We start from the raw sequence: 19,682 nt of genomic DNA, 5'->3' as shown, positions 1-19,682 counted from the left end.
CTGAGCTCTTATTGACCTCTTATTGACCTCTGGATGGTCTTCAATGGAGTTTTAGGAGTAGATGAGATGTGTCGTCTTTTGGTGCTAAAATACGATGTGGGGTCGTAGGTTTTGAGAACTTGAAAGATGTGAAACTTTTTTTTTTACTCCGTTAACTGATAATAGCTTATTAAATCTATGCAAATTATTCTAGGTTTTAACTGAAATAGGTCATCTTCTCATCCTTTTACCTCATCTTCTCTGCAGTAATGAAGTATGAGTCTCTGTTCTCTGAGGGAACCCTCCGGAACCTGTCCATCCAGTTCCACCTGGAATGTGGCTACACGTCTCTGACCTACTATGAGTACAACCCAGCCAAGGAGCACTTCCAACGGGCCAAGGAACTCTCTGGTCTAGATATGAACATGATAGGTAGGTACAATAGGCTTGGACCAGTCTCAACATACAGTAACAGCTTGACTGTTTAGAAGGCCTACAGTTTTGGTCAGGGAAGTGTATGTATAACATGGTAATTGGATGAGGTCTTCGCTTCCCGCAGGTGCTCTGGGCAAACGGACTCGCTTCCAGCAGAACTTCCTTGCCCAGCTGATCCTGGATGTCAAGCGTAAGGAAGACATCCCAGCCCCTGAGCCAGAGAGTGAGCTGACCCTCTCCCCCACCCCACTGGCCAGCCTGCCCAAGGTAAGCACTCTACACCTTTCACTTTCACCCTCGCTCACATTGGGTGGCAAATCCAGTGTGATACTCAGTGTCACCAGCAGAGGGGGATCTCCACCCCTCAATAACCAATGTGATATTCTGTAGGGATGGAGGCCTTGGAAAATCAGGACGAAAGTGACTGCAGGGAGAATTCCCATTCTGTCTTCCCTCAGTGAGAAGTCGGTGGGGGTAGGTTTATTACATTCTAGAACGGCTGTTCGGCCTCATTTGTCAGGTCAGGCGTAGCCAGTGTCCATGCCGAGCTTGCCTTTGGCTTGGCGGAGAGGGAGGACAGAGGTTTTTTCTGGGCTATTTTCAGGAGACCCATTCCTCAAGCCACTCAAGTCAGATCCCGAGATACCTTTGTTTTGAAACTTTTCAATGTTCTTTTATGGCATGTTAACGGCAACCACATTACTTTCCCTTCGTTGGATAATGACCTTACCCTCTGAGACTCACAGTACTGAGAATAGTCCAGTTACCATTAGTACTACCTTTAGGTTTCTACCATTTTACTGATTTATGCATATCCCATGGATGGGGTGTGCAGTGCAGAAAAGGGATATGTTGCGAATCCCTCTGTTTTGTGGGTCACTGAACATGGGTGCAGTGCTATGATGTCACTGAATCAAGGGTGACGACTAGAGCCCGACGATATCGGGTTTTTGGGTCTGTTACCGATTTTTAGTTTGGCAAAAGTCACTGATTTACAGATATATCTGCCGATTAGGGATGTTAATTGGTTAACTGCCGAAAATACATTTGACCGTTCATGTTTATCGGTCTATAGGTTAATTTGCATCATTTGGTGGAATTAAATTGGCCCGTGTGTATTTTTGTTACTCATCATGCATTTTATTTATCACATGTGCACAGCATACAGAGCCTAGTTTGAGGAGCAGAATAGCCTACCACCTGTCAGACGGCGCGAGAGTGGCTCCTCATGAAGCCTGTAGGTTACTGGAGTGAAACCTGATTTTGTAAGCCCAGTCACTGAGCAAGAAATGAAAATTCTAAATGCAATCTTGTTAAAAACGTTGGTTGCCACGATTTAAAATTGAGCTCTTTTTTCCCCCCAATCTCAACTCGTAAAGCACGCCTCCCATTCGCCATTCGGATGCGTGGGCTTTAGCCTGCCTACGGCAGACTATCAGCGCGTCCCACCACTCTGCAATGGGAGATTGAAGCGGTATAATTGCTTGACACCTGAACGGTTTACTTGACTTCAAATAATGAGGCATGTTTTACCTGGCTTCAAAGTAGCTATGCAAAAATCCATCCGTAGGAACGTGGAGGCAATTATTTTATAAAGACTTCCTCATGCCATTGTTCCATTGGTTTTCATATCAACTATCTTTCATTGTCCATAGGCCAAAGTGACAATCCTAGTCATATTAATAACCTATTATTGTAGTTGCTATTATGTTCCCCCTCTTTTTAAGTTTCTAATGGAGATTTTCATCTCTGTCACATATGGAACTGCTCGCGTGAGGTGCGCTGTTTAGGACTGTTTCCCGCAAATTGCATTTTGGCAAATGTTTGAAAACTACAGGAGTTACATGGTCAATAATAGGCTATAGCCTTTTTCCTGGAAGACGATTGGCGTGCTATTGTTGCATGTTTCCATTAAGCTCTTAATGAAAAATGTCTGGTCCTTGTATGCATGCATGGTATCAGAGGAAGAAGTGAGATGTTTCACTTGCCAAAATCTGTACAATACGTTTCTATGGGCTTATTCTGGGCCTAAGCTTGTCTCCTGCCTTCTCGCCTTGGGACGACTCCCGTTGTTAGGGCGGCAACATAAGCATGTCCTCGTTATATATACAGACCTCTGGTATTATTTTCAGTTGGTCATGTCATTTTACTGTTTAAAAAAAAATGTAACCGTTTGTTGACCGGTTAATGACGGTTAGTTTTGTTGGCAGCAAAATTGACTGAAATTTCCATCCCTGTCGGTGGTATTTAAAAAAAAAAAAAAAATTTGAGGTGGAATGAATTATTTATTTTTACACATTGTTCTCCGAAGATTAACAGATGCACTAAATGATGATTTCTTAACTAAATATGTAAAATCACATTTATTTTATTTGTGGTTATATGATAACCACCAAACAGTAATCATACCCTCTAAATACAAAACACTTGTTCAGTTTTCCACATTAGGTACAACTTAAATATTTTTCTAGCAGAATGCAGAAGTTTTGTGCTGAAGCACATCAAGAACACAAATAAACAAGGACTGAATGAATTCAACTTTGTCTCAAAGTAAATCTGAAACTGCGCTGTTCACCAGTTCAAACTATGCAGTAACGTGCAGTTTGTAATGTCACCACTAAATGTCAGCATCAGCATTTGTATTGAGTAGATTCACTACAGTGCTTTACAACAATCAAATGTCATGTAAAGAAACACTTTATGGCAACCCCGCAATGAAAGATTGTTCCGGCAAATACGCGCTAGCTGTTCATTACGAAAACATTTTCTCATGAATGCAAACACATGGTCTGAATCATAGATCTACACCTACTCTTTCTTTTTGCAGATTGCGTATTTTGGGAGAAAAAAAATAATATGCCCACTAACATAATAGGCCCAGACAGTAACTGTGTTATTTTTGTATCAAGGATGAGTTCACTTTGGCGCCAGTCAAGTGTTGGCAAATAAGAAACACCGTTTGCTTGCTAGCTAGGCTAACTACCTTGCTGGCTAGACAAAGCTTAACTACATTGCTGGCTAGCCAGCTAATGTTAAGTAAGCATGTGATGAGTACAGGGCTGCTGGCTTGGTGAAGTGTACTTCTGATTATTTACTGATTTGAAATACGCTGTGGCAAGCTACTCAGCGTCAAACCGCCATGCCCACTTTCTCACGTCGTGACTTACGGGCTGAATGATGTTCAATGAGCAGCTTGTAGAACAGTTGAACAAATCAAAAAATTACTGCAAATGAGCAGACATTTGTTCTATGTACTGTATATAATAACAAATATTTCTGTGCAAGGCTGGTATCGGCTGATAATATCAGTCAACCTATTTATCGGTCGGGCTCTAGTGACGACAGGATGCTAGGTGATTGGCCAGCACGCCCGCTGAGCGGCTGTCGGTGCTGGAATGAGCCACGTACACAAAGGACCCCGAGAGAGTGGAAACAAGCTGCACTGTGCGCGCCTGTCAGCTCTGCATGAATCAGACCCCAGACCCACTGACTCTCTCGCTCTCTCACACACACACACACACACACACACACACACACACCCTACCTGATCCTCCATATCCACTCTGCTCGCCACTGCAATGCACCTCAGCCCCAGGCTTCATGATCTGAGGAGACTCCTCTCTCCACAGATTTGCTCTCAAGTTCTCTGTTCTAAATTAGATGAAATGTGAAGCTACATAGTATGGTTACACAGATATGTGATCCGGGTAGGCATTTCTTTCGCTATACTGTACATTTGAGATATTAGTAATTTAGCAGACACTCTTATCCAGAGCATTTTACAATTAGTGAATTCATCTTAAGATACAGTACATGACCAAAAGTGTGTGGACAACTGCTCATCGAACATCTCATTCCAAAATCATGGCCATTAATATGGAGTTGGTCCCCACTTTGCTGCTATAACAGCCTCCACTCTCCTGGGAAGGCTTTCCACTAGATGTTGGAACATTGCTATGGGGATTCCATTCAGCCACGAGCATTAGTGAGGCCTGGCTTGCAGTCGGCGTTCCAATTCATCACAAAAGCGTTCGATGGGGTTGAGGTCAGGGCTCTGTGCAGGCCAGGCAAGTTCTTCCTTGCCGATTTCGTCAAACCTTTTCTGTATGGACCTTGCTTTGTGCACGGGGGCATTGTCATACTGACAGGTAGCGTTCACCTGGCATCCGCCAAACCCAGATTCGCCCGTCGAGATGATGAAGCGTTTCCACTGTTCCCGAGTCCAATGGCGGCGAGGTATTTAAGGTGGTCTTTAAATGTTTTCGGAAGATGGGCAGGGACTCTCCTGTCCTGACTTCAGGGGGAAGCTTGTTGCACCATTGGGATGCCAGGACAGAGAAGAGCTTTGACTAGGCTGTGCGGGAGCTGCCCTCCCGTAGGGGAGGGAGGGCAAAGAGACCAAAGTTGGTGGAATGGAGTGCTCTGGTTGGGATGTAGTATTTGAGAATAGCCTGAAGGTAAGGAGGGGCAGTAACCCCTTGCTGCTCCATAGGCAAGCACCAGGGTCTTGAAGATGATGTGAGCTTCGACTGGAAGCCAGTGGAGTGTGCTGTGCAGTCTAGCCTTCATCCTTGAATCCATACTCATTTTGAATGGGCCCCGAACTGCAATGTGTGAAGTGTGGAAGATTTTTTTTTTTTTTTTGATGAACGATATTGATTTTTGTTTTCAATAGATTTTTGCTGAGATGTACAGCATGGAGGTTATTACTTAGAATGTAATGCTCATTGAATAACTATTGCCCTGCATTACCCTGACCTGAGCTATTTTTTACCATGAACCCTTTAACCTGTGCACAAGGATGAAGCATCTGAGCCCAGTAGATTGATTTGAAGATTAGAGAAAGCAGGCAGCTCTGTCATGGACATGGTGGTTTTATGATCCAGCAGCATCACGCGATGATCTGACACTCCTGTCCAGGGACATTCTCCAAGCCAAGCATGTGGGCCAGTCACCTGCTGACACTTCAGGGGCTAAGCTATCTTCTGCTGTCTGTCTATCTAATCCATCTGACTCTGTCATCATCTCAGCCCCATCTCTCCCTGCTAGAACAATCAAATATCCAGTCAGTAGAGCCACACAGCAGTGGAGAGCAGAGGTGAGGCAGACAGCGCCCAGCTGTTTAACTCTCACCCTGGGCCCAAACCGTGTCACTCCCCCCATGATGAAGTGCCTATTAGAGGCACATGGCGAAGTGGGTTCACACACACATACACATACACACACACACACACACATACACACATACACACATACATACATACATACATACATACATACATACATACATACATACACACATACACACATACACACACACATACACACATACATACTAAAAAGTATGGCCAGTGGAAAGAGCCTCCACAAGCACAAGGGGCCCCGTGGTGGGTGTTTGGGCTGAACCCTACCCAACAATGTCAAGGGACAAAGGTGAAGGAGGGTGTTTGCTGAATGTCACAGACGCACTCATCAACATGCAGACTTTCCAGATGGAATGAGGGGGAGAGAAAGCAGGGGCTGTTATTTTATTTTGTTTAGCCCCTCTGACCGGTCTGTCTTCACCCTGTGATCTGTCTTGGTTTCCCTCGTATTTCATCCTATCTTCATTTCTCTATCCTGCTGGTGTTCTGCTTGTACCTATACTAAATCAGACTCCACCGTTCTCTCTGGTCCTGTTGCCAGTGGTGTGTGTAAGTTGGCGTGTGTCAAGTGTTTATGTCAAGATGGCTGACCTCCACTCTCAAGGGGAGGCTTCACTCATTGTCCTCTTGAACATCTACTGTCAAAATGACAGTGGGCCACTTGTGTATGTAAACTTCTGACTTCAACTGTACATAGCGTTGTCCTACCAACACATTTTTCTGCATGACTTCCTATCGCATGATTCTCTTCCCAACAGCCGAATGGGCAGAACACGTTACTCTGCAGCAGATTAAAAACCATCTAACCCTTTAACAGGGCTCCAGACTAACATTTTCCCCAGTGCGTCACCAGCCCACGATTTTGGTCGCACGTTTTTTTATTTTTATTTCACAGCGTCACATAATATAATTTATCATTGATCTTATGAAGTCATTCAGGGCTTTAGACTGGGTAATAAACTACCGATCTGGTAGGCTATTCAATAAATAAGTTGTTTCATCTAACGTGTCCAAGCAGGAATTCATAGTAAAGCAACCTAATCCAAAGACTGTCATGAATTGTGAGTTCACAATAAGGTATTATGTTTTACTGTTAAAATAGGGCTCCAGATTTTTCTCAATTTTGTTGATCAATTTTCCTACACTATTATGTGCGCTAATATCATAGGCTTATGCATTTTGGGGCTTATTCACCACATGAGGAAGTGAAAACTCAAAACACAGATAGCTTGCTAACAGTAAGTATAATGCCCACTGCTAGTAGCCATGTATTAATCTAACAGTAAATGTTATGTCATTAAAAAAAACATTGCAATTGTAGCCTACTATCCTATGCACTCGCAATGGCCGGTTTGCCCGCAATTGTTAATTTTTCACACTTCGTATCTTAAAGCCATATCAAATATCCTTTGTTGTAAAATAGTTGTTTTTGAGCTCAATAATAGATCAATTAAACCCGGCCCGCCACAGGAGTCGCTATAGGAGTCGGTGGAGCGCGGTGGGACAAGGACATCCCAGCCAGCCAAATCCTCCCCTAACCCTGATGACGCTGGGCCAATTGTGCGTCGCCTCGTGGGTCTCCAGGTCGCGGCCGGCTTCGAAACAACCTGGGATCGAACCGCAAAGGGAAATCTTACCCCTACAGTATACAATGACATTCTAGATGATTCTGTGCTTCCAACTTTGCGGCCCTTTCCTGTTTCAGCATGACAATGCCCCTGTGCACAAAGCGAGGTCCATATAGAAATGGTTTGTCGAGATCAGTGTAGGATCGCACAAAATCAGTGCCCAACCTCACTAATGCTCTTGTGGCTGAATGGAAACAAGTCCCTGCAGCAATGTTCCAACATCTAGTGGAAAGCCTTCCCAGAAGAGTGGAGGATGTTATAGCGGCAAAGGGAGGACCAACTCTATGTTAATGCCCATGATTTTGGAACAAAATTTTTGACGAGTAGGTGTCCACATTCTTTTGGTCATGCACTGTATATTGTAATCAAAGTTATAATTTAAAGTGTTTTTAGTAGTGGTCTGATAGGTTGTAGCAAACTACTTGCTAACATTATCAATCTGTTATTAGCCTACCTATATATTGGGATGATGTGCTTTCAGATGTCTCTTGAGGTCATTTCGCATGGAAATGTTGCATTCGGTCTACACTAAGTAAAATGGCTCCGAACATTGCCCTCTTTTCAACCAGGAGCTTTTACCACTGGGAGAGTACCCACTTCAGGTGCCTTATTTGCATCAATGATTTGTTGCCGCCAAATTGCAAATAATACTGAAAAGATCTCAATCATTCAACTCTTATATAGTCGACTTACTAGTCAGATTTTAGTAATTTAGTCTCATTATCCTCAACCCAAATAAAAAATATTTCTTTTAGTTTGTTTTTTCTGGGTCTATTTAGTCAGTTATCGTCTCTTCAATTGCCACTGAAAGAAGAGGTGTTTGACTAATTGCTGTCACTATTTTAGTTGCTGAAATTAACACAGTACTGGACATTCCATACAATGACTGATCCTACGTTGTCCTGTCTGGTGGGGATCCTGCTTGCTCCCGGGCTCTGCTTCTCAGACCACTAATGCTCTCATTACAGGCTAAGGGGGGAAATGGGCTCAATCAAGCCCATCGTTAGCCAGAGCTCACTGGCTGGAATGGAGAGACCGAGAGAAAGCACCACACAACATAGGCAGCAGGGTGAGACCCCAGTGGCAATTGACCCCGTCTTCCTCTGAGATAAGACCTTCTCAATGGCATGAAAATGGTGGCATGAACATACAAGACTCTTATACCATGAAATACTTACTTTCAATCTGAGCTGAGGAATGCCAACCCTGTATGTGAAATGTAAGAACCAATGACTGCGTGAGAGGTATATGCATGGTACCAGTACTCTTGATACTGTATTTAAGAACTTCCAAGTGTACCCACCCAGTATTACTGTAATAGCGTGCGCTAAGCGTAGACACAACCTTTCTGTGTACTTTGATCAATTGCCAAGTCTACGTTGTAATATGCAGACAAAAAAGGAATTAGGATTCATTCTTCAACAAAAGCAGGTTCCTGAATTGTGACGTGTTCTTTCTGTCCTGTGGAACATTTCGTGTCATGCACCATTGAGGGTTTCAGTCAGAGAAATACAGATAAAGTAGAGGCACTTGATGCAAAAAGACAATCTGGGATTAAGCTACAGATTTGCCACAGATGGTTGGTTCTTTTATCAGCTGGTGAGGGAAAGCAGACGGAGGTAAAACGATTAGGAGAACATCACAGGGAAGGGGGGAATTACAAGAGGGAAAGCAAATGGAACAACTATTTTGGTACAACTGTCTCTGATATCTGGAGTGGATGCAGGTGAATGCATGATAAAACCAGGCAGCCGTCCTGTAGAAGGCTTACTTTGGTGGGTTGACCTTTGTTTTCCTAAGTGTGGGTCCGTGTGCATAACCATGGGTGTGTGTTCTGACCCAGACACCTGGCGGACAGGTGCAGCCCGTGACGCAGGGCATCGTTAGCTTCCTCTTTCAAAGGGCCGCAGGGAACCAGGAACTCTGGATGGACTTCCAAACCCTTCAAGATGGTGCCATTTTCCTGGGTGTTCCTGACAGTTAAACCCTACGCTGTTTATGCTGGCCTAAGAATTTGGGTGGTGAGCTGTTGGACTTTTTCAGTGTTTTTTTTTGCTTATGTGTGTGCCTTAGACTTGTTTACAAGTCAAGAAATTGCCCAAAACACACATCCCCTTTTTGTTTACTGTGATTCCAGTTCACAGTAATCATGAGCTCTGATAAAGATGATAGGGGTATGTTTGCGTGGTTGGGTGAGTGCATCCATGTGTTCACAAGCTGTGCATGGTAGCAGACTTTCTTCTTTCTCTTGGAACCAGATCTAAATGGGCCAGCCACATTCCAATTACATAAGACAAAAAAAAGAGGAAAGTAACCTAGAGATGCAGAGAGTTAAGGATGATAAAGGGGAGTCTGAGGGGGGAGGAGTGCTTTTTGACCGGAGGAAGTAACCATTACTCTCCTGGAAAAGTAATCTCTCAACAAAAAAAAGCCCTGCCTCAACTTTCACTCCCAACTCCATGAATCCATCAGTTTTAGTCACTGACGGTGGAGAACCACTTAAAAGGACTGCCTTACCTTTCTATGGTTGCCTGCCTGCGGTCATAATATGCTATTATTTGAAGGATGTGCTAGTAACCCCTTGCTGAGCTGTCTGGTATGTGTTTGGCCCAACAGGACCATGACCTCAGTGATGACACTGTGTTGAACCAGATCAACCTTGCTGAGCCTGGACAGTACCAGATGCCGGACCTCAGCGGTGAGGAGCAGGCCGTCATCTTGGGAGTCTGGTAAGACGAAACACTATGAACTAGTTAAGTCAGTCACCTAACCGATTTACACTTGCAGGGTTAGACTAGTAGTACTCAAAGTAGTACTCAAGAAATAAGCAACACAAAATCATCTTAAAAATCATAACTATGATTTGTGTCTATGGGCATGACTCTTCTAGTCAATTTAGAGCAGGGCTGTCAAGCATCCAGGCCGGATGGGGTTTGAGTAAAAAATATATATTTTTAGCATATTTTTACAGCAAGGAAATACATTTTCAGTGCGGCCCTCCGGACCTCGTTGAAGACCGAATGCGGTGCCCAGGGCAGAATTAGTTTGACAGCCCTGGTCTAGAGTATAGTATGTTTTTGAATATTGCATAGTCAAGTGGTCTATTAGTCTTTGTTATTAACTTACAACACACTATGCCGCTGTAACGGACATGAGTCAGCATGTTTGCTTATGGTCACGTGATGATAGCTCCGCCTGCGAACTTCAAAACCAGTGTCTGCCTTTGGACCAAAAGGGAATTTCCTCTTGGTCTCACGATCTAAGACATTGGCTGCTCCTGTGAGAGACCCGGGTTCATACACTACCCATAATGCAATGCGCCACCCACCCAGTTGGTTTTGATAGTATGCCCTGGATGGCTAAACACCATTGTAATTCTAGCTGAAGTATCTGGTTATAAAAAGTGGTTTGTCATTCATCAAGGAACGAACACGACATCACCATGTAAACACATCACACGCCGGCCAGCTCAATTAATATAACCCAAATGGTCAATAAAGGTCACTAACAGTCTCAATGGTCAATATCAAGACTGTTCCGTTGTGAGACTAGATGTCAAGGGCTAGGTGGCCATTTTGTGTGGAATACAGTTAACCTTATTGACACCACAAGGACCAAATGAAGAACATACCCATTACCTACGTCCTACGTCATCAATAGCAATCAAGATGTCTGGCTAAAATAAGGATGTCTGTCGAACACAATCCTTCAACGGTGATACATAAGCAACCCAGTCATCCAGTTATGGCCCACTGATATAGTGGAATATATTTAAGCTTAGTCAAGGAGAAGGGTTAGCCAAGGTTTTCCATTTATTAAACCAGACACTTAAACCAGACACTAACATGATCAGTAAAAAAGATGTGCCACCCAAGTGGCAGGCGAGGGATGGGATGAAGGGACGGAGAGGTCATGTGAAGGCCTACAGAGGAGGTAGTTTTGTTCTCAAGGGTGCGCTGGGAGGCCCGGTGATTGACGACAGTGGGCCGAACTTCTGTCCCCGTTTTCACTGCTCCACCGACTGGAAAGATGGTGTGTCTGGGGTCTGCTGGTTCTACCACTTTATTATAAACTTTTTTTTTTTGTCTGCCTTCTTGCCCGTGTTAGATTCCTTTTTTTTTTTTCTTAAAGTCTGGTTGTCGGAGCCCCAGCCAAAGGGCCTTTTTTACGAGTATGGTTTTTCAGTACTTTTGGAATATGCCTCTCCCTCAACAGGGGAGAGGCCTATTCCAAATAAATGTAATACATTTAATTAAACTTTACCAGCAATGTTAAGATCTTTTTAAAGATACCTTTTTATTATTTAACTGGATTATGACAGCTCTTAACAGTATATCACTGTTACTATTGCTTCATTTCATTGCAGGTTTTCATGCTTTTTAGGTTGCTTTTTGTTCCATTTAGGATCTGTTTTCCCGAAGCCTCCATCTGATATGGTTGCTACAGAGTGATGCCTTTGCTCCTTGCTCCTGGCGTTTTCTATGCTTTTCTCCCCCTCCTGAGAGGTGTCAAAATGAGGCGATGGTGAGGCCAGCAGACTCTCTCCTCCTCCGTCTGTCTCTCTCTTTGCTTAGGAGTGAGTCAGAGGGATTTCAGAGTTCAGGGAGTGCTCTCACTCTCCGCCTCTCCTCCAAGCTCACTGTGACAGATGCCAAGCGCATGAGCGGCACAGGAAGGGACAAAGAAGGGTATGGGTGGGGGGGAGGTGGAGTGAGAGAAGGGTAAAACGAAGAAAGGGAAGAAGGGACAAGGGAGGGGAAAAGGGGTAGGTAGGGAGAAAGGGTGAGAAAATGAAATGTAGAGAGGGGATGATGTTATTGTAGAGGGAACACTGTGGTCCAACTTCATTAGCTCTCATTGTATATCTGTTGCGCGATAGGGTGCCCCCCCCCCGAGCATGGTGGGTGGTACTCTTCCCCCCCTTCTGCTTTGTGTCCTCTTTTGGTACTCTGGTGCTTTGCCCCTCTCCTACTATCTGCTCCAGGGGTGAACCTCGGGGCTGTATTAACCACACATCTGCCTTGGGTTGGACAAAGCGGGAGTATCAGGTGTTACTCATTACTCCTCTTCACCACTTGGCCCTCATCAATGTTACAATTGTTTCTCCTCACAAATTCCATCTCTCTGTAAATTCCCTGTGCTTCTCTAGAGACGGTCGTATCAAAGAGCACCGCTTCCTTCTGCAGTTTCTCTTCATCTCCCTCCCTCAACTGGGCTAGGACCTAGAGGAGACTCCTGGCACATAGGAGCTCAATGACCCTATAGTGCAGAGTCAGTGTACATGTTGTGGGCACACAACCAACCCAGCTACACGTCATCCTCTGGGGCCACATTTTGATGTCGCTCTTCAATTGGGCATGTGTGAGAAGTCTGGTTAAAAAGTCTTAATCTCGCCTCGCGCCTGTTAAGTGACTGAATTGTAGGCGTGGAATAATTAGCCAACATAATTCCGCTGGGCTGCGATATAAATGGATTGACTGATGGTTGAAAATGGATTAACCGCTGGTCTCAGGAGGGGGATTGGTGTGGGTCATGTGAGGGGGTAGCACACCAGCTTCCCAGCTTATCTGTAACGGAATACTACACCCGAAAACCTCTGTCGCCATGGTTAATCATTACTTAAACTCCCTGGAATTCTGTGCCATGCAGTTTTGGGGTAAGAGAAACCATCCTTTTGTGATTTGAATAGCAGACATGTCATCTTTTTGAGTTTTCCCCTTTAGTCTGCTGAATGTCCAAGGATGCTTCCCACAACTCCCCTCTGTCTGTGGTCCAGTGACCATGCAGAACTGCTGAGAGGTTTTCAAAGCGCTTTTTAAAACGTCACCTACAGTACCTGCATAACACTCAATGTGTATCCCGCTACTCTTCAACCTTCCAACATGACCCTAACCAAGTCACTTTGTTGTCAAGAGGGATTTTTGTGCATGTTTAGGGTGTAGCTGTGGAAAGGAGAGGCGAATTAGCCACAAAACAATGGTGTGTGAAATTAGTCTTGGCTGGAGTGGGTCTAAATGTGGACGTCAAAGTCAAGTGAATTCTGCGCGGTAGCATTTAGGCCTGTTTGCAGCTGCGCGCGCACACACACTGACACATCCACACACACCCTCTTTAACGGCATCTGGTCAAACATCCCAGAGGGGAAAATAGCAGAGTGTGAAGGTGATAGTTTTAGTTGAGGAACCATTATAGGCAGATTGAATGTCTGGGCTGTAATCTTTGACTGGGTTCAATGTGGAATATCAATGTTTTGGTGAACACGCCGTATTTTTCATGGGGTGGAAAAGAAAGAGCGAAAGTTAGTGATCATTGTAAAACACCCAACTCCAATATATACGCTTAATATAGTGCACCGATGCCGTGTTTGTATCAAATACGTTCCTCCCCGATACTTCTTAGAGTTTTGTTGCCATTCCTCTGACCTGATGGGTTGCACAGGAAAAAAGGCCATATCTATGCACCAAGTGAAACGGCACAGATTCAATAGTATTAACGTGTGCTTTCATCACACACACACCAGTCTATACACAAGCTCGCACTCACATACTTGACACTGCACTTGTGTAGAGTATTGGGAGTGTACCACTTCCAGCCCTGTGCTCCTCCTCTCCCCTACCATTCCCAGGCGTAGTATATCAGCGAGTTCACGCCGCTCCACTGAGCTTTGGGAATGTGACCCAGTCTGGATTATCCCTTCTCTTCCCTGGACTTGGGTTACTGCCATTCCTGGGGGCCTGGCAACTCCCAGTCACACCCCCTACAACCACCTGCCGGCAAAAAAAACAAAGGAACTAGATGTCAATGGCGCTGGCTGGTATTGGTTTCTCTACATACTGTATGACATTACACGGAATGACTGCACCAGCCTGGCCCAAACCCACTGTTGCCATTCTCCATCCACCTCCTACCCATTATGGACCTGTGGACTACAGGCCTGGTGCCAGAAAACAATTACGGACTGCAATTCTGTCATCAAATCCGTGTTTGTAGATCCCCCGTTAGTCAGAAAACCAGGGCCAGATCTTTCCTGTTTGCAATTATTCAGTGACTATTCTAAAAGGTTTTAAGAATAATGGCCGTTAAAGATCTGTCCTTCATAACTGGGGAGTAAATGTAACTTTTTTTAATTAACAAACTGTTCTCATAGAATTTGGCGCAGCACCATTACATTTTCAGAAATTGTAAGTGTAATCAAAAAAGTTCATAATCAACCAAAGGACTAAATAGGTGAAATTGCTTGATTTCTTTGGTTAAATGGAATAATGTGGAAGAGGAAACCATAACAGCTGTTCAAAAGGAATGAAATATGTAAATATTTTTAGCTGGTTTGGCGTGGTACGTGATTTATCATATAAAAAATTCCTCTAAGTGACCGTATTCATTTAGTACTACTGAAGGGTTCCAAGAGAACCCTGCGAACTCTGTGGCTTTTCCACAGGTCACTCCACACACACACACGCACACACACACAGAGAGATGGACAGCTCTCACCTGGCAGACTATGCTCAACTATGTTTAAGTGGGGAAAATAATAAACACAATTTGTAAAGGAGTGCTGGTTATTATTGAATCTAATTTTCCTGAAATCAAAATCCTCTTTGGTCTGGAAAACAGACTCCCTTAACACCCCCAACTTGACTGCTCCCCTCCTGCCAAAACCTGCTCCGGTTTTGTAGCTGGCCACAGAAGTTTCCATTCAGGCTTTGGTTTTCTACCTTTTACGGGTGCATCTCAGTAGTCTAAAATGGCTGCTTGACAAGTGAAAACGAATTCTTGGTAGCCATTCTCCACATTGCTTTCATTTAGCTTGTGTTTTCAGATCAGTAAAATGGAGAGTAAACCACTCTCTGGCCCTCTGCCATGTCTAGGTCACAATGTGTGTTGTACCCATGGGAGTATTGTCCACCTGCCTAATGCTGATTGGCCAGGCAGGCACATGGTTGAGGGATTGCAAAACCACTCTGAACTGTTAATCAAAAAGAACAAACACAATTAATTCTGAAACCAATCGCCCCTCAGACGGTGCAGTGATGTACATGTAACTGCCAAAATAAAGGAAACACCAACATAGTGTCATAGTTGGGTGTTGGATCACCATGAGCCGCCAAAACAGCTTCAGTGCGCCTTGGCAGAAGTTCTTGTGTCTGGAACTTTTTATTGGAGGGATGCAACACTATTCTTCCACGAGTAATTCCCTCATTTGGTGTTTTGTTGATGGTGGTGGAAAATGCTGTATCAGGCGCCGCTCCAGAATCTCCCATCAGTGTTCAGTTGGGTTGAGATCTGGTGACTAAGAGACACACACACACACACACACACACACACACACACACACACACACACACACACACACACACACATCCTTTAAACCCCCATGTTCCTTTGAGATCTCTTCTTCCAGCCATGGTAGCCAAAATAATTGGCAACTGGGCATTTTTATACATGACCCCAAGCATAATGGGGTGTTAATTGCTTAATTAACTCAGGAACCACACCTGTGTGGAAGCACCTGCTTTCAATATACTTTGTATTCCTTTATTTTGGCAGTTACCTGTAGATGAATGCTCTCATAGACTCGGGGACAATGAAAGCCCTTTCTATCATAGCACAGGCAATTCTGTCTAATGGCCAATGCACTGATGGGTCGTCAACGAAATGAACAATAGCACTTGACTGTTAATAAATCAATACATAGGGAAACAAATCACGTTGCAACATCAATGTACGGGAGAACACTGCAATCAATTGGGGGAAGGCAGAGACGGGCTTGTATCCGATTTATAACTTCATGTTCATTAGTGTGTCATGTCTCTGTCTTGCAGCACTGATTTCCAGAAAAACAACCCAATCCATAAGCTGACTGAAGAAGAGCTCCTGGCCTTCACCTCAGTAAGTCCTGTCTCACCATGAGTTTTAGCACTTCCTCTGAAATGTCGCGAATGTCCTCAACTAAGAAACCTTGCTCCCCGTCTTCTAAATGGGACATTTTAGCTTTGAGCGGTCCACCACTTAAACCACAGCAAAAGTTTCATTTTAAGTCCCTTACGTATTTGGTTCCGAGTGAGGGGAGGGCGCGAGAGTCACAGAATTATCGCAATCTAAAATATGTTGGAGGCTAGTGAGAGGAGGAGCATGCAGGCTTGTCTGTTATTGTCAACCTCCCTCTCTTCTTCCCTTTCTCCTTCCCTCCCTCCCTAATGAGGGAGTCATATCCCCTCTCTCATCTCACTATTTCCTCTTAATTCATCCCTCCCCCACAGCGGGCACTAGCCCCCCACCCCTCAGTGCTCTGCACTGGCAATCTCCAGCATTCTCTATGTACGGTTTGTGTTGTGGCAGACCGATGCCAAACAACCGTGATACTTCCCTCAACATTTACACCTTCAATGCATTGTACCAGCTCCTTGTACACTACCTATGCTCTTACGTGTACTCTAGCTTTCTCTTTTGCTTCCCCAGCCTTGTCCTCTCCCCCAGCCTTGTCCTCTCCCCCAGCCTTGTCCTCTCCCCCAGCCCTGTGTCTGAGAGGTACGTAGCTGCAGGTGTGTACTGCTTTGGCTCTCTGCTCTCATCTGTGTTTCACCGCAGGGAGTTGTAAAGGAGAAGAACACAAGGGCCGTGCCTTGGCTGCTTTTGTTGTCATGGCAAGTTAATGTTTCCCCCCTTCTTTTTTTTTTGTCCACTGGCAAGGCAAATCACAGAAGTGTGTGTGTGTGTTTTTCTGTTTGGAATCGAAGGATGTGGCAGGCATCAAGGCCTCAAGTTGCTGCTTCAATCATATCGTTTCCACATGGAACTCATCAGACCTGCTTTCTCCCTCTTTCTCTGTCCATCTGTTCTTCCTGCACTTTTACAGCAAAATAAAGATGTATATTTTCCTTAGAATAATGATGCCATCAAAAAGGAGAAATTGTAGCATTAAACAAGTTGCGTCAATGACCTTGAGGCAAGTAGGGTTTGATTTGCTAGTCGACCTGCACTGTGTCCTGAAGTAACATTTGTGATTCGTCTTGCTATGCCTTCACTCTTTCGGCATACCCATAGTGCACCGTACCAAAAAAGCAGCTCGGGACCAAAATATATTTACGGCAAATAGCAGGTCAACATTCAAGTTCCTTCATTGCGATGTCCTAACACCCACCTTGCTGCAATGTTGTCCACTATATTCCACTGAATTGCTGTTTTGGATCCATTGCAATGCAAAAGCAATGTCTGCAGTGTAGTGTTCTTGTATTCACTGTAAGTAATACAGTATTATCCATTTCATTATTTTGTTTAGCAGACTAAGGGCTTTTGTAAAGTACTACCTTCTGCCTATATTTGATGCCATTCATAATTCACTACTCTTTGTCTCATAATGAATTACCTTCTCAAATGTATATGGATGTGATTTATACCTATGGCTATGTATCTGTTTCTTAATCTCCATCTCGATCTCCCTTTTACCTCTGTCAGTTTACATGTACTATATATTACATGCAGTCAGTCTACATGCAGGAACTTCGTCCTCTATCCCTTTTCTTAATGCTCTGACTGTGCAGTGGAAGTGAGACTGATATTATTTACCTCTATGGGATCATTTGCTCTGCTATTGTTTGGGCTTGTCTTTGGTTTAATTTCCCCAGCTTTCCTTCATGTATTTCTAAATTATTCCCTTTCCTTTCACCACAGCAACAGAAAGGCGTTTGCACTCATTAGGAGTCCTCCATTGCCTATTATCTGGGGGAAAAAGCACTGCTAACTCGGACCTGATTGAAGCATGATATCTCTATATCCTTGGGATGGGGAGAAGGGGCCCCAGTCTCTGGAGTTTGGCACTGAGCCTCTGCACTGAGGAGAATGTCTTAAACAAACAGGGGTTGATGCCATCTCTCAGCTTTACGTCTTGGAAGTGAATGGTATTATTACTGGAGCGGCTGCCAGAAGATACCTTATCCAGACGTGAGGATGCAGCATCCCACCCACCGTCTGAACCCGTAACCTCCCTCTACCACCACTCCACTCTGCAGCCCCAGGCTCAGGTGGATGCATGGTTGTCCCATTGTGATGGGAAGCGATACTAATCCTGAAATTATCCCAAGCACTGCAGAGAACAGGGATGGGTGCGGTTTCTCACAGCTGTGGTTTTCCATTGCTGTAACTCTGGATGTTTTGCAGTTTTGGCATACGTTTCAAAGTCAAGTCAAACTCCTTTTTTCAACACCCATAAGCTTGTTCTGAGATGTTCCCCCACTTCAGAGACGTCATGTTCAGTAATCAGATAGCCTAGTTGGCCGGCCGAGCGAGTAGCCTTTGGAAGAGCTCTGTGAGGGTAGGGTCTATTCAGGGCAAAGACTGCTCTGGGCGGAAGAAACGTGACGGACAGGAAATTAAAAGCAAAATAAATAAAATAAAACAATTCTATTGAGGCTGACCCAGATGCTGGCATCGCCTGGAGCCAAAATCTCTTTTTTGCCGTTAAAGCTCGGTCTCTGGGGAAAAAATCACTTTCTGAGATCTGTGAATTTAAACATTTGCTTCCTGTGAATGTGCGCTGGCACATCTCAGCATCTGTATACTGGGCGACTCTTCTAGCCAGGCAGGGTAGAAAGGCAAGTCAAGTTCGGGGATTGTGTCCCAAAACTCTGGTGCTACCATCAATAGCATGTTTACATTGGCCTGGCAAATATTAAAGAGCCTTCTCACTGTTCGGTACGTTTTCTTCCCATGTGTAAACCAGGTAAAAAGTAGTGGATATCCGACTCCCTCTCTATATCGGTGGATTTAAACCTGTGGTCCGCGGGGGTACTTCAGGTGGTCCGCACATTTTTTTTAAACGTTTCTTTCCCCCCTCCAGACACAAGTTGAGTATACACTGTGTATAAAACATTTAATAACACCTTCTTAATATTGAGTTGCACCCCCCCTCAGAACAGGCTCAATTTGTCAGCGCATGGACAGTGTCGAAAGTGTTCCACAGGGAGGCTGGCTAATGTTGACTTCAATGCTCGAATGCGCCTGGCACCTACTACCATACCCCGTTCAAAGGCACTTCAATATTTTGTCTTGCCCATTCACCCTCTGAGACAACCCATGTCTCAATTGTCTAAAGGCTTTTGGAGCGCCAATTTATCTTACCATTTCTACCGATCTGCGTGCCAGTTAGGATTTTCATATGCACATTTTCATTGAACAGTTACATTTATTTTATAATAGTCTTCGTATCTCAATCATTTTCAAGTGATTAATTCAAATTCTATCTAAATTCATATTATACAAATCTAAAAGTAACTTATTGCCATGGCAAACTACTATGTAAAAATAGCCTACATAAAGACAACAAATATAAACATTGCAGCCTGCAGGTAGAAAATATCCTGATACAAAATAAATTACATTGGCTACGCATCGCCTCTCTGCAAGGAACCTGAAACATTGTATCAACTATCAACTTTGTCCAGCCTGAATTACACTATCAAACTTGCAACATTGTATAAAATATTCTGTACCCTCAGTT

General features: G+C 44.2%; 1 protein-coding gene across 1 annotated transcript in view; it reads left to right on the top strand.

The window, feature by feature from the left end:
* Positions 1-19,682, top strand: part of ttc27 (tetratricopeptide repeat domain 27) — a 122,294-nt gene that overhangs the window by 38,596 nt on the left and 64,016 nt on the right. Inside the window, exons 6-9 of the mRNA XM_029752875.1 lie at positions 247-411; positions 539-681; positions 9,803-9,915; positions 16,009-16,075. Coding sequence (XP_029608735.1) covers positions 247-411; positions 539-681; positions 9,803-9,915; positions 16,009-16,075 — 488 coding nt within the window. The remainder of the gene's footprint in view (positions 1-246; positions 412-538; positions 682-9,802; positions 9,916-16,008; positions 16,076-19,682) is intronic.

Source organism: Salmo trutta, chromosome 5, assembly GCF_901001165.1.
Source record: "Salmo trutta chromosome 5, fSalTru1.1, whole genome shotgun sequence".
Lineage (NCBI taxonomy): Eukaryota > Metazoa > Chordata > Actinopteri > Salmoniformes > Salmonidae > Salmo > Salmo trutta.
The sequence above is the reverse complement of the archived record's forward strand: the minus strand, read 5'-3'. Positions and strand labels throughout refer to the sequence as shown.